This window comes from Strix aluco, chromosome 12, assembly GCF_031877795.1.
Source record: "Strix aluco isolate bStrAlu1 chromosome 12, bStrAlu1.hap1, whole genome shotgun sequence".
Taxonomy (NCBI): Eukaryota; Metazoa; Chordata; class Aves; order Strigiformes; family Strigidae; genus Strix; species Strix aluco.
In genome coordinates, this window is record NC_133942.1 from 11,643,049 (window position 1) to 11,658,118 (window position 15,070).

At 54.0% G+C, this 15,070-nt stretch overlaps 1 protein-coding gene and 1 long non-coding RNA gene across 4 annotated transcripts in view; one reads left to right on the forward strand and one right to left on the reverse strand.

The window, feature by feature from the left end:
- FRMD5 (FERM domain containing 5) overlaps positions 1 to 6,820 on the reverse strand; it is a 104,738-nt gene extending 97,918 nt beyond the window's left edge. For all 3 annotated transcript variants that reach the window (XR_012624873.1, XM_074837557.1, XM_074837555.1), the window contains exon 1: positions 6,639 to 6,820. Coding sequence is in view for 2 of the 3 variants with exons in the window: in XM_074837557.1 (XP_074693658.1) it covers positions 6,639 to 6,740 (102 nt within the window). In the remaining variant the exon portion in view is untranslated. The remainder of the gene's footprint in view (positions 1 to 6,638) is intronic.
- A 3,775-nt stretch (positions 6,821 to 10,595) lies between these two features.
- Positions 10,596 to 11,434, forward strand: LOC141928819 (uncharacterized). The gene is made up of 2 exons (XR_012624876.1): positions 10,596 to 10,810; positions 10,905 to 11,434. It is a non-coding gene; the product is annotated as an uncharacterized LOC141928819 (long non-coding RNA).
- The last annotated feature ends 3,636 nt before the right edge of the window (positions 11,435 to 15,070 follow it).

Here is a 15,070-nt window from a genome sequence, read left to right on the forward strand (position 1 = left end):
CCTTCGCTTCAGCACGGCCTCCGCCAGCCGTTTGCTCTGTAGCCCTGGGTAGGTCTGTAGCTGGTTATCCAGTTCTGTAAGGAACGTAATAAAACCAGACTGCACCAGGTAACAGCATCTTGTGCAAAATTAGGGTTGGTGGAGGTGCTGCCGCGCTTAGATGGAAGCTCCAAAAACCGTTCAAAGTATTAATTCCTTTCTGTCGTGACTGAAGACGGTGGGTTTGCCTTTCTCCTGGGCTCTGGCAGCAGCTGGCAGAGCTCTGCTGAGATGGTGAGGGAGCACAAGCAAAAACATCTCCTGGGATGATGAAGGTGCCACATAAATTTGAGTAGATTTTAGAAAGTCACCAAGAGCCACAGCAGCTGTAACTCCGTTGGGAATACAACGGGGGAATCCACAGAGGTGGCCAATGAAGAAACAGATTAGGATATATTTTCCTGAGTTCTGAAGCTTCCAAGAGGCTGATAGGAACAACAACCAAAAATAAATAACTACAAATCCTGCCACAGAGGGGATTTAGCCCCATCCTTTCGAATCATCCCCCAGCCCTGGCAGGTCAAACTCATGCCCATGCACCTGTTAACTGTAGTGTCGCTGCACCCCTCAGAACCTGCTCCCCATCTCCTTCTTGGCATACAAGAGCCACAGTCTGCAGACACTCACTGGGGATTCATCAGCCTTGCAGGCAATCCTAGATCATCAATATGAAATTGCTCTCGTACTGCTGTGATAATTTGCTCTGGAAAATTTTCAAAGAAAAAGAATTTGACCTGAAACCTTCTTATTTGCAGAAGCAACTCCAAAGCTTTCTGTAACCAAACAATAATTGGGGGTTTTTTTGACCACAAACAAGTGGCTGATGACAGAAGCACTGTTCAGCAACAGCACCAACATCTGACCCCTGCGCTAACGAGGTATTGTCTATTTTTGACAAAACTGATAGCAAATAAAATACAGCACTTCTCGCATGGCAAACCCCTGCTTGTTGCCCAGCCTTCTCCAGTAATGCACTGTCATTTCTAACAAGGGACAGTAGTGCCACACTTCCTCTGTCATTTGGCAACCAGGATTGCGGTGATTTCAGAGGGTTTGCTTTAAATTCTACCCCGACTCAGGGGTAGAATTGTTGAGTCACTCCCATTTTGGTGGGAGCACACGTGTGCTCTGCCCTGCATGTCACGATTCCCACCCGTCCTGCACGACCTGTGCTCACTGCAGGCTACATGACATTCCTACAAGTCCCCCAGAAGGCTGAAGTGTTGAGGGTACTGTAGGGTTTGGGTTTTCCCATTGGCAAACTCCGACCTCATGCAGAGCAAGACAAAGGTAAGGACACACCTTCCTCGAACATGTAGGACCATTGAGTAGCCACTGCCCAAGCCATCGAGGACTCCACTGTCCACCGACGCCCAAGTTGAGCCAATGCCGCACAGGCGGAGGCTGTGGCCGTGCCCCTACCCTGGGGAGGACATGTGCCCCTGCACGAGCTTGGCGGGAGCTGCCCCAGACCGATGGCAGCTCCATCAGGACCTTGCCTGCCACCACGGACGGCACCTCAGCAAGGGTCTCACTCGCTGTAGAGTCTTTGCTCATCTTCATACACAGCTTCCAGGAGAAGCCAAGCTGCAAGGCTGCCGCCGGAAAACAGATCTGCTGGGTGCACCAGCAGAGAGGGACCACAGCCGCTTCCGGTGCCTCTAGTCTTGTACGGCGCGAGCCAAAGCAATGGGTGAGTCTCGGCTTCACCGGAATGTGGCCACAGACGTCATTCCCATATGCACAATCCCTCTGAGCTCCTGAAGAGCAAGGCAGAAATTAAAAATAAGTGGGCTGCTCCAGGCACTTTTAGTATTCCCCAGACACTTTAAAAAAAGCCTCCTACTGTGCATTACCTAATTTTTACATGACAGAAGCAGAAAATGTCTTCTTTCATGATGCTGTTGTACATGTCTTTCTACAACGGTATTACTGCGTGTGTGCACGCATGTGCGTATGTGTGTATATATATATATATATATCTATATTTGTCTTCCACAGCTTATACAGCAAAGTGATAAGCAAAGTAGTTCTTTCAAGAAACCAGCTCCTAAGAGGAGGATAGTTGGCAGTTTCACAGCAGGTAACACTGTAAAACATGTTATGAAAAGTTAACAGAAAATAGACATTTCAGCTGGTGAAGAAATAGCAGCACTAGAAGTATTTTCAATGGGTCTTCATAGCAACTCGTGTTTCTGTCTCCCATTGAAATGAGAGTAAATATGTCACTAGTGTTTCAGAGGACATCTAGCAGATGTTTTCCTCAGCTGCCTTTTGTGTCCTTGGTATTTAGAAATTATATACTTGGAAATAAATTTAAAAGGAAAAAGGAGATGAAACCCAAGAAACTCTCAGCTTTGACTGGTACTTTGTCCTCAAATTTATTGTGCATTTCAGGCAGTTTTCTTCCAAGCCCACAAACCGTACGTATGTAAATGTTTGAGCAGGGAATGAAGGATGCTGCCCCGACAGCGTGCAGCTCCCCTGAGGTTTAGTGGAGTGAGAACGAGAGGTTTCTGTTGCAAATACGTTTCCAATGGTATAAATAAAAACATTCCTTTGAGTAGAGTCAACAGCAAACCAGCCAAGGAAACCTGCTGTTGCTGCTCTCACCGTCCCCGGGACCCGCAGGCTGGGGGGGAAACGATGGACTGGGAGTCTTTGCCGATGGACTTCTGGAGGGCCAGGCCTCCTCCTCCCTCCCACTGACGTGCTGGCGGTGCCGTGGTGGTTCTGCCAGAGCCTCGCCGGTGTGGGGCCGCGAGACCAGGCAATGCTCCAAGCCAGACTGGCTGCGCAGACCCTCAGCCTCCGACACGACGTCCGCCTTCCTCTGTGCTTCCTCTTCCTCCAACAACAGCTTCAGCATCAGTCCCGGTTACCACACCCCGGGTTCGGGCTGCGGGAGGGCAGGGAAGGCTCTGGGAACAGACACAAACTTCTCAGCACCAAATCCCACGGTTTCTGGTGCTCTCGGCAGCAGGGAGCAACCTCCAGCGCAGAACACGTCACCGGGGCTCGGGACTTCAGACAAGAGACCCCACTGCGTAAGCAGCGGTCTGCTAACCTATTTCCCGGCACAAGCAATTGGAAACTCTCAGAAGATAAAAAGATAATGAACAAATAACCTCCACAGTAGCCAGCGCTGCAAAAACCCAAGGTTCCCCTTTGTGCTGACTGCCTGTTATTAATGATCCTGTCAGGTCTCCTAATGAACTTTGTGCCTCATGTGGAAAACGTGGGGTTTGTCCAAGAGCACAGTCAAGAGCTCGTTGTCATTTATGTCCAATCTTACGCAAGAAAGTTCTTACATTCTCAACCTAAGAAACCGCATTTTTACATTTATTTTCTCATGTCGCCACATTCCTGTAGTACTACTGAGGTTTGAAACAAAACGCCACTGTCTTTTCAGGAAAATACTTGATGCATCCAGCAATGGCAAACCATTAATTATTTCAAGCCTTTTATACCACCACTGACACCACAGTGAAGAATTTAAAACATTTCCTCAGACAAGCGGCTCAGTCACAGCAAAACCGCAGCGCAAGAGCATTGCTTCGTTTTTTCAAAGCTTGCTTTATTCCAACCAGGGCTGCAAGGCGGCCCGGCTGGCAAGCTGCTTCGCCTTCCTCTTTGGGGACATGGTGCGTGAGGTGGTAAATAGAAGTTAGACGTACTGCCAGCCCAGACCCTTGCCATGGAGATGAACAAAAGGCCTCCGGGAATGGCTGCCCCTCTCTGGCGGCCAAGCCGCTCCACAGGGACACGTCTCGGGGCAGTGACACCCACGGGAGGAGGGTCCCCAGCACCTGGGGCCAGTGCTCGGCACAGTGCCGAGGGACGGAGCGTTACCGGGCATTGCTGCCTTCTCACGGCTGATGGTCCCCATGCCGCAAACAACCACCTTTCCTGCTTTACAACCTCCGTGGCATGTAATAATATAGAAATACCAGCTTTTCTGAGCCAAGAAAGTCCAACATCTCCCCATTCAGCAGCTGCTGGGAGCCCCCGAGCCTCGGGAAGTGGCTGAGAGCCGCAGGCACAGACCGACCCCCATAGCCCAGGAGAGACAGACGCTGGGACGATGTCCTCCCCAAAACAGCGAACTACTGGAATATACAAAATAACTCCAACAACAAAACCGCTTATGGAGGTGCCGACCCAGGAGCCCCAACACACTGCACACGCTCCCTCTGCCCGTAGCAGCTCTGTGCCCCCAAGCCCGTCCCCGAGCCCCCCGGGGCCGAGCTCACCAGGCTCCTCTGCCTGCTCGGCAGGGCTGTTCGGGAGAGAAAAGTAGGGCAAAAGAGAGGAAGGATTTATCCAAGCTCAGAAAACAAACCGCCCGTTCAACATGGGAATTTTACCAAAGTAAACTTTGGATAATCAAATAAAAAAGGCTTTATTTCGGAACAGAATATACAAGTGTTATCTAGCAGCACCGAAGCCCCGCTCACACGCCTTTACCAAGCCCATCCAGAGGTTAATTTTGGTGGCAGGTTTAACCAGCGCCGTTATCTGAAACGTAAACAAGACCTCTTAAAACCAGCTCTGCCTCACAGTGCTGCTTTCTTTTCCCCAGCAACGCAGAAGCCTGGTGACCTGTCAGACTGGACATGCTGCGGGGCGGAGGGGGGGGCATAAAGCCCATCCACATCACCCCCGCTGCCGGGGTGAGTGGCACAAACCCAGAGGGTCCAGCAGCAAAAATACCCGTTACAAACTTCCTGTGAGCAGCTTCACGCCCCAGATGTGCACCGTGATTAACAGCGCTGCGTATGAAAACGATGACTTATGCTTTGGACAGTTTCTCCGTATTTAAGTAAAAATAGAAATACATAAATTAGAAACAACAGGCGTAGAAACAGCCTGGGTGAGGAAACACTGTGGATCTGAGCAAGATGTGAAATATCTGCGCTCATGAGGGAATGACCTTCAAAACTCATTCACTGCTCGCAGCCTGGATGGTGACGGCTTTCCTCACTTGCGAGACATTATACATTCCTACTATGTACGCTTTAATTTTGTGGGGACTATAAATACTTGGCTTATAAGGCAGCATGAAAGCAACAGAAAACAAGTATTTAACTGGGGTAACCTTGACTGTGACGGTGATATGAGCTAATTCTTTATACCTTAGGTCACGCGTGCTGAACACCAGGATTCACTGTTTACTCTGCTAAGCATAAAATAAGCCACTGAAATGTGATAGAGTACTATTTTCTTTTTTTTTTTAAAAAAAAAGACATGCAAAATGACGACACCTTGTTAAAATTACCTTAAGGACAGAAAATCCAGATTTTTCTTAACTGCATTGCCTATACTTTCTCTCCCAAACTACAGGTTTCCATTTAATTTGTATCAAAATCAACCTCGGAGACGAATTAGTTTTGCTCATGCACAATAAGCTGGGCGCCGTTACAGCTGTTTACTGGGTCACACTTTACAACCCGGGGCGGGGGGAGGTGAGGGAAGAACGAGCGGCGTTCGCCTCCCTCAGCCGTTATTTGCACAAAAAGCCGTATTTCTCTATTTTAGAGCATTTAAGCAGCCGTGCCGGTGCCTCCCGCCGCCTGCAGCGCTCCCCGGTAACCGTTCTCCAGCATTACCACCGAAAGCAGGTTTCCGCCTGCAAATGAGAAGATGCTGCCTCCTCCTCCTCCCGGGAGCTGCAGGACGGGGAGAACTGGGGAGCCCCCGCCGAGGCTAGGGCGTAGGAGCTGGCGCTGCCTCCCGTCCCCTTTACTCAAAACTCTGTCCTGAACGCTCCGGTCCCGGCGGGACCGGGGAGGGTGGCGGGATGAAGAGTAAAAGCAGCCGGGGCCGGGGCTGCGCTGCTCGCCCCATCACGGGTCCTGTCTCGCGCCCCCCCCGCCTCGCCCCGCCAGCGCCTTTGAGAGTTTTTAGAAATACGAACCCCCCCAACCCCGGGGCAGTAACCGGGCGGGGACACACACACACACACACACATACGGCTCCGGGTCCTGGTCCGGGCCCTCCCGGCCCGCAGAGCCCGGCAGATGCGCGCCCCGTCCCCCCCGCTCTGGTACGATTAATTGCAAGTCCCAACCGGTCATCAAGCGGCAGAGCTGGGCGCTAATGAGGGAGGCAGAGCGGGGCACCCCGGGGTGCGGCGGAGGCCGGGAGAGGGAAGAGGGGGTGTCCATTCCCGCTATTTCACTTGTCACCGGGGTGTTGCCCCCTTACCCCACCCCGCTGCGCGGAGTCTCCGCAGCCGGCGGAGGAGGGCGAGCACCGCCTGGCTCCGCGGGGCAACGGCCGGGGCTCCCCCCGCGACCTCCCCGATCCCCCCCCGGGCTGCCCCTGCCCCGCTCCAGGGGCGGCTCTCCGCGCTGCCCCCGCACACCTCCGCGGATGCGGAGCTGGGGAAGGGGGGGAGCTCTGTTCCGGTCGTCTCCTGAGAGCCGGGGGGGAGATGTGTGGGGGGGTGCCCGCCTTTGTTCGCGGCAGCGGGGCAGGACCGGTGCCCCCCCCCCGCCGCTCCGCTCCTTTTGTCTGCCGGCTCCGGGGACTGCGCGGCCGCTGTGCGGGGCTGTCCCGGCGCCGGCGCCCCCCCCCGGCCCCCCCGGGAGGCTGACCTGGATGGTGCAGGTGTACTCGCTGTCGTCCAACAGCCGCACGGTGCAGTTGTACTCGCGGTCCAGGTTCCTGCTGCTGCCGCTCATCCACCTGCTCAGCATCTTCCCGAGGCGGGCGCGGAGCGGGCGCGGATGCGGAGCCTCCGCTCACATCCCCGGTGCGGTGTGTGTGTGTGTGTGTGTGTGTGCGCGTGTCCGTGTCCCCCCCCCCCTCCCACCCCCTCCCCGCCCCGGCCCGGCCCTGCCCTGCCCTGCCCCCGCTGCGGGCCGAGCGGAGCAGCGCGGAGCGGCGCGGAAGGGAGCGCAGTGCCCGTGCCCGTCCGCGGGCCGCGGCGCACGGCGCGGGGGGGTGGAGGCAGGCCCGGGGGGGTGCCCGGCGCCCGGCGGTGGGGGCCAATCTCGGCGCCGAGGCGGTGACGGGCTCCGCCGCAAACCAATGCGGCAGGAGCGGCGCGGCTCCGCCGCCTGCGCTGGGCAGCCCGGCGCGGGAGGGGGCTCCGCGGGCGCGGAGGAGGGGGCGGGCTGCGTGCGCGGAGCTGCACCGGCCGGCGGGAGGGGGGGCAGCGGGGGGCGTTGCGGGGGTCCTCAGCTCTTGCCCGCAACTTCTGCCCGCGGGCGCTGGCCCCGCTGCCTGTGGCCCGCACGAGGGGCTCCCCCGCACCCGGGGGGAGCAGTGGGGGCAGCCCGCCGGTTTTTGGGAGAACCCCACCGTTTGTGGAGGCAGCCCCGCAGTTTGGGGGGGCATCCCCCCAGTTTGCAGAGACACCCCCCCCCCAGTTTGTGGAGGCACCCCCACAGTTTGTGGGGGCAGTTGAGAGCGCTGCTGTTGCGGCGTGTCTTGCCAGGGATGGCGAGCAGGCCTGGGGGCGTGTGGCCAGGCGCGTCCTCGCTCTGCCCGCCCCAGCGGAGAGATGGGGAGCTGCCCTCTGCCGCCCCCCTCCCCCCGCCCCGAAGAAGAGGAGGCCACGACCGTGGGGACGGCGGGTGAATAAACCCGACTGTGGGGACGGCGGGTGAATAAACCCGACCCCACAGGCCGGCGAGTCGCTGCCGAAGCCCCGACCTGCGCCCGTGCTCTCTCCAGATCCGGGTTAAGGGGTTGGTAACCCCACGGGGGGGTCAGCTCTCACGGCCCTTTGGCAGAGCAGTTTGCCAGCCCAAAGGCTGAGGGGGTCCCCGGGGCATGAGCCTCTCTCTTGGTGTTCATTCGCAGTGGAAGGAAACTTTTAAATCCATAGTTATCAGGCAAAATGGACCCTAAGGGTGACCCGTGCTCACTGGGATGCGGCCGGAGCTGCAGCTGGTGCTGCTCTGGAGGAGGGAAATACCTGGTGGCAGCGAGCAGGGGTGGGAGCCTGGCCGGACTCTGCCTCTGGCCCTGGCCACTCTCCGCAGGGTGTCACACCCCACCCATGGCCACCCCTGCACAGAGAAAGGTCTGGCCGAGGGGGTTCAGCTCGGCGCCCACCACAACCCCGGCTCTGCACGCGCTGACAAACGCCTGAACCAGACAGGCCGCAGCAAGGGGCCGTGTTAAGCTGCCTCCAGTCCATCCCACTGCACCACATGCCCTGGCCCCACTGTGCCCTCCTGCCTCCGCTCCTCTTTGCCTGGAGACTCTTTGTCTGTCCCCTCCAGCTGTACCTGAGGCAGTGCCTGTCCCCCCTCTCTGAGTCCCAGCCTTAGACTCCAGCTGGGCAGCTCTCTAACTGGTCCCTGTATTATCTCTGCCCCAGCTTTGCTCATTCCCCGCCTTCCCAGCCAGAAAGATGGTTTACAAACCCGCGTTACAAGCCTGCCGACCCTGCCAGACCTCTCCCTGCTGCAGGCAGCACCGTGCACCGTGCCGCCCAGCAAACCCCTTCCCAGCTCTGCTCCAAGGCACCGGGGCTCTCCAGGTTCTCACCTCCTCGACACACCGTGCTTGCTGTGGTGAGCCCACGCTGCGTGTGGGGCCAGGGTCCTGGTGCTTGTTTTTGGGGCCATACCCTTCAGGGCTTGTCCCCATGAGGAGTAACAAGAGTCTTTCCCAGCCCCTGCCTCCCTGGCCCCACCAGCTCTGCCCCTCAGCCTGGGCGCACCCCTGCGATGGTTGTGCCCATGGAGGGACCACAGAGGAGGACCAGGCTCGTTTATCTTAGTATCCAATAAGCAATTAATCTAAACGTCTGATTAATGTAAATGACAGAGTGGGAAGGAGGTATCACAGGCAGCAATGCTGCAGCAGTGAGACCCGGCCAGGGGGCAACATCTTGAAGACAACATTATTCTGCTGGAAAAAAAAAGATGGCAAACACAGACTTGGCCTGTGCGGGATGTCTGTCGGGAGACTGAATTCTGCAGCTCCCTGGGAAGATGGGTTGTGCCCGGCGCGTTGTCAGGAGGCGTGATGCAGAGCCTGGAACAACAACGGCGCTTTTCACAAAGAATGGGACTCGCTCCTGAACCATCTGGGCGCTTTTACAAAGATGCTTGTATTCACTAAAGTAGCTGCTACTTTGTCATGTATCCCACTCTGCATAAATTGTTCATCTGCCTCCGAGCTCCCCTTCTGAACCAGCTGAACTGTTAATGAAGAATGGGATCCTCAGCATTAGCAGGTGCTGCTTTCATCAGGAACAGAAGCTTCTGAGCCAGCTGAGCGGCTTAATGAAGAGAGCATTCATGCCACAGCAGCCACGGCTTTGTTGGGGAGCCTCTCACCCATGCCACGGCTCGGCTATTAACTTTGTTCCTCGACCAAGTGAACAGTTTTGCTGAGGTTCCAGTTTTTGGCAGAGAAACTGCATTTTTTTTTAATAAAGTCCCTCGCTGAGGCAGTGCAGGAGCCCCTTGACTGAGTTCATCCCCCTCCGCTGCCTCAGACTCATCCTCAGAACAGGGAACGTTGCTAGAGCCAGACATCTGAGGGCAGCTACCTGAAAAGCTTTCAGACTACCTGAAAAGCTTTCCACTGAGCGTATCAAAGGCTGGGAGATGCCTTTATAAAAATACTCTCTGTTCCCCAGCTTTGATCGACAAGAATGCAGTTTTGATGAGTAATGTCAGGGGTTTTTTTCTTTTTAATAATTAACACAGTAAATCCTACAAATTCCCCGTATTTGGATTCTCTGTTACTTGCAGTTTTGAGCTCAAAAATCCAAAATGCAGCTTTCTAAATGTATATTTAAAGTGAATTCTTAGATATATTTGTCTGCCGGTAGGTTAAAGTTCACTGAGATTGTGTCTTGGAGCCCTGGGAGGACGGCACAGGGTTGTCTCTGCTGCTCAGGGGAGCAGAGCAGCGTACCCTCACCCTGAGGATGGCACCTGCATTACAGACCGTTCCAAAGCATCCAGCACGCAGCAGGACAACGGGCTGCGGAGCTGCCCCTGAGAAACCCTGCCCAGGTGCCCTCAGGATGCTCTTTGCCTCTGCTGCGGGGCAGAGACCAAGCTCCGGCCGTTTCATGCTGACTAAAGCTGCACCAATGCCACCAGTGCCACCAGAAACCAAGTTCCATCTGTTTCATGCTGACCAAAGCTGCACCAGTGCCACCAGTGCCACCAGAAACCAAGTTCTATCCGTTTCATGCTGACTGAGGCTGCACCAGTGCCACCAGTCCCACCAGTGCCACCATGCCTGGCTCATCCCTGCTGTGGCTCCTGGGCTGCCTCAGGCTCTGGGTCGAATGTGCCTGTTTTTAACCAGCACAGTCAAGCCTAAGTATCTCTGACATATTTCAAAGTATAAACAGCCAATTAGGTGTCTTACTTTGCATTTATTTGGTGCAATAATAGATGGTGCATTGACAAAGCTAATGCTGACCCAGCCTGGTGTGTTTGGGTGATGTTTGGAGAGTCCTCAGCTGTCTGAATATTTAATGTCAACAGATGCAAAGATGCAGTAGCTGCCTTATACTCAGAAGTAATGCATTGCTCTTTACATGTCCCAGGTATTCCAATAGAAAATGTCATGTGTTATCTATTTATCATCCATAATTCATATATTTATCATCCATAATTTTATCATCCATATGTTTATCATCCAGGAGACCGGCTGCTGCTGCTGGGGGATGCCCGAGTGCCTGGCACCGGGGTTCGGCCAGGGACCTCGGCTTAACCAGCAGCCACACTCTGACCTGGCACAGCGGTAAAGGATGACTGTTCATCTTTAAACTACGCTAATGTTTGTAAGTAATAGCTAATTATTGTGCTCAAGATGACAAAATATGGACCTCTGCTTTAACTGGCATTTCCTGTTTAACTGCAGCCTGTTCTGTTTAGGTACTTTCTGCATTTTCTTCAGCCGGAGCTGGGAAACGAGGCTGTCAGCTTCGCTTGCTCTTCAGAAGGTACCTGAATTTGAGATCATATAAAAGCAATGGTTCTTATCATCTGAGCTCCAACACGAGCCCAGCGCCATCCGGATGAGATGTCAGAACGTGGCCCAGCTCACAGGGTGCGCACACAATTTCAATGGCCAACAGTTCTGCCAGAGTTATCATTATCCTTCCAAATCAGGCGAGCTCACCATCCCCTGCCTGCTCTCCCAGGCTATCTGCAGCGTGAAGTGGGCAGTCGTTCACCAGTTCACACTTGCTCTCAGTTTTCTACACACTGAGAAGAGATAGAAACCGAAGACAAAATTATCTGTTATCCCTTAATTACTTTTTGCTATGAAAAGTTTTGGAAAAGAAGATTTAACCTCTTTTGGAAAGAGGCCCACCTAGCTCTTGCAACCAGCCCACAGCCTGTCTGAGTTCCTTACATCTACCTGGCCTGAATCTGGAATAAATGCTTGTCTATTCTTCATACAGTATTTTTCTACAATAATGAATAATTATAAACACTATGGTAACCGACGCAGGACCCATGACTGGCTTTAGGCCAGTGTTTTAGAATTGCATGCTGGTTACAGACGGGAGATCTTTCCAGGGGATGCAGACGAGGGAGTGTTCCACCATCAGTTAATGTTTGTGGAGTGTGGAAGCCCTTGAGCTAGTGTTTGTACATCCTCCATCTTCAGCCGAGCACAATGGCCATGGGAAACATTTGGACCAGCAACTGAGTTACCTCCTCCAGCAAAATTAGGTCAGTAAGTTCTAGTTATTGAGGCTCAGATGATGTCCCTCAGACACATCTGATGCAGCGGCCGTGGTGGGGCTGGCTGGGGAAGAGATGTGCTGTACCAACAAACAACCCCCTGAGGCTTATTTCTCCCATGATTTCTTCCAGCACAGGGGGAAGGAGGACGACATGCCCCATACGTATTAGCATGTGTGTCTTTGGTCCCATTATTATTTCTATATATCCTGGTATTATTTCTAGCAGCACCATCTGACAGGAAGGGGCTGCTGTTCTCAGAGGGGGCTTCATGTGTCACAAGAGACGACCATCTCCCCCCCACACTCCTGGAGGGCGTTTCACGCGGAGCTGAAGAGAAAAGAAGGAGGCAAAAAAAGGTGAGTGAAGGAGGAGACTCAGGATGAGAGAGAAAGAGAAGGAGTAAGAGGGCCAGGAGTGAAAGAAGGGGCTGGAACCGTCCCAGCAACTGCCCCACATATACCCACAGGGGAACAGGCTGTAGCATCCAGCTTCCAACTCCCAGGCATTTAAAATTTTAGCCATAATTTGCAATTGTAACCAGAGGATAAAATTTCAGCCTGTTAGGAGGAGGTGGGAACCTGCAGGGCGATGCACATTAATTACTGCTGACATACAGGGACAGGCTCATTAGACAGAGGTCTCCTTCAGTTCTAGCACACAATTTTTGGCTTGAGGCAGGTATTGCAGGGAGTAATTATAGAGCCTGTGCCGCTAGGTGGGTCACAGTCATTGGCCACAGAGACCTTTTCGCTCCTCCTTGAGCTGCAGGGATGCAGAGCAGCTCCCGGGGTGGGGAAGGTGCTGGGAAGAGCCTGGTGAGGAGCAGCAGCAAAGCTCAGAGCTCTCTGCAGCCCCACGTATGGTGGGTTCGGTGCAGGTTGTCCCTGCAGGTCACCTGTGGCAACAATGATGGAGAAAGAAGGGGACAGGGGGTCCTGTGCTCAGGGACCACCGTCCGGGCTACAGTCTGGGGACAACCCTGCTCAGCCTCAGTTCTGAGCGGTGGGATTTGTTACCAAAGAGCCTCTGCTCAGCAGGACCAGCAAGGAGCCCCCATAAACATCCTGGTTTACAGCAATGTAATTTCCACGCTAGCAACGCTTAAAAGTCTCCATCTGATGTCACACCTTGTAACACGCTGCTCTCCAGCACAGCCTGTCACCTGGCGAAGGAGCATCTCCTGAGGGCGTTTGCAGCCACACTCCCCAGCAAACAAGGCTGAATTTCTACCAAGGGCGTTTCTCCCAGCTGGAGGATGCTGCCTGGGATGGAGTCTTCTTGCAGCAGATGCAGTCTGTGCCCGTGCATCTCGTTCCTTCTCCTGCCTCAGTGTTGCTGCGGGCCTGCACCTCCCCGTGGGACCCCCCACCCAGCTCTCCAGGTGGGTCTGGACCCCCTTGAGCCCTGGGCAGTGCCAGATGTGTCTCCCACCTTCGCTTCTGATTGCATCTAGCGGGGCTTGGGTCTTCCAGGAAAATGGTTTCCTCCTTTCACAAGGCGGAGCCTGTACCTTTTATGAGGTTCCCTGTGGGCTCAAAGTCTCCAGTCTTTCTCAGTCCTAAAGATCCTTTTTAGGCTCTTCATCCCTGGGTTTCTTCACTTTTCCTTAGGGAGATCTTCATGGCTGAGCCCCACGTGGCGGCGAGCTCACTGCCCGCTCTCAGCATCACACCCACGGCACCACCGTGGCGGAGAGAGACAGCACAAGGTGTGACTGTTCAAGTTGGCAAATCACGGCAAACAATTGCTTTGACTTCTTTCCCTGCTTGCAGAGTTAGTCCTAAGTATGTCAGAAAAAGCGTTGTTCCGTGAGCTCGCGGCAGACTCCAGATTGGAGGTACCACACTTGCGACTGGCTAGACGGGGCATGCAGGATTTTCTCCTGTTTCTGAGTCACTGGTTTGGCAGACATTTGCATCACCAGTCCTTAAAAGTGTAAATACAACTTTCAGTCTCCTTGGGTACTCACAGAGGTAACACTGAAAAACGCTCTTGGCAGTTTTTTGCTAGCAAGATACGCTCTGGTTTATATTTAGGGAATAGTTCTGAATCCAGCCCAGAAATCCATGTAAAATATTCCTATAATTCTATTTACAGATTGTTTCTGTGAATGTTGTAACAGGCAGAGGGAAGGGTATCTCTGTCTCTGGGGACTCTGTACTGTGAACAGAGGGGTCCATAAAAACACGTTACTGGGGTCCTGTGTCCCCACCAACACACCCAGTGACATTTTGCCATGACCCCCCACTGTGCATCATGGCCAGTGCCTATAATTTCTTTGATGATTCTTGTGATATTTAGTGGTATTTTTCTGAAAGTTCTGCCTCTTGCTCTCCATGACTAAGAAGTAATCACAGTCTCTGTCAAAAAAAAAAAAAAAAATTATCCCTCCTGATTGCAAAAGAAGACATGAAATTTGTGAGGCATATGGACCAGAGGGTGCTCAGCAGGGGTCAGAAACAAGACAGCAGGAAAAGCAGTCCTGGGGTTTTTTGCTCTCCATCTCAGGCTTTGCACCCCTGGCTCCTGCTTTTCAGGCATGAGGTCTTGTATTTGCTAATGCTGTCACTGATGTGAGTGCAAGAATTTAAGTGTAAGTAACTACTTACTTTTCAAGGACACCTGGGGGACTTGGGCACACAAGCCAACAAGCGTTGGGCACCTTAACTCTGTTCAGCTCTGCTGAAGCCCCATCCTTTACGTGCCCGTGGAACCCTGGTCTGTGCAGGGCTCCCATCCTGCCACCTCCCCAGGGCTGGGACTGGGACCAGAACTGGCTTCCCGGGTGTTAACAGGCACCGAGAAGCAGCAGAAGAGCCCTCACACCACCAGAGCCAGTGTTCAACCAGCCAAAACGAGCAGGAAAGTGCCAAGTACGGGAGGACCCAGGCACTGCAGGAATTTGGGTGGCATTTCATTGCAGGGGAAGGTGGTAATAACTTACAGCAGCTGCCAAGGGCAGGCATGTGGGGATCGCCCAGGGTTGGTTTTAGGAGCTGCAGGGCTGGGTCTGGAGCCAAGATGAGCAGGAGAAGCCGAGCGTGTGGTTCTGGGTCCCTCTGCATGTGGTGTGATGGGTGGGATGTCAGCGAGCGACGGTGGCACCGGGAGATGGGGGCAGGGTTTGGGGGGGCCAAGTCTCAGGTATAACTCTTCTCACCTTAACCAGACAGGCCACCCCATAGCCAGACACTTGATAAGGCCCTTGACAAAAAAACCCCACCCACAATTGTCTGAACTCCGTGGTTTTTTCCAAACCGCAGAAGAGCAGCCGTGGGTGCCACTGCTGCTGCCACAGGCCCCATCTGCCTGCGGGCTGCCAGCCACGTCTGAGCTGACCCTGG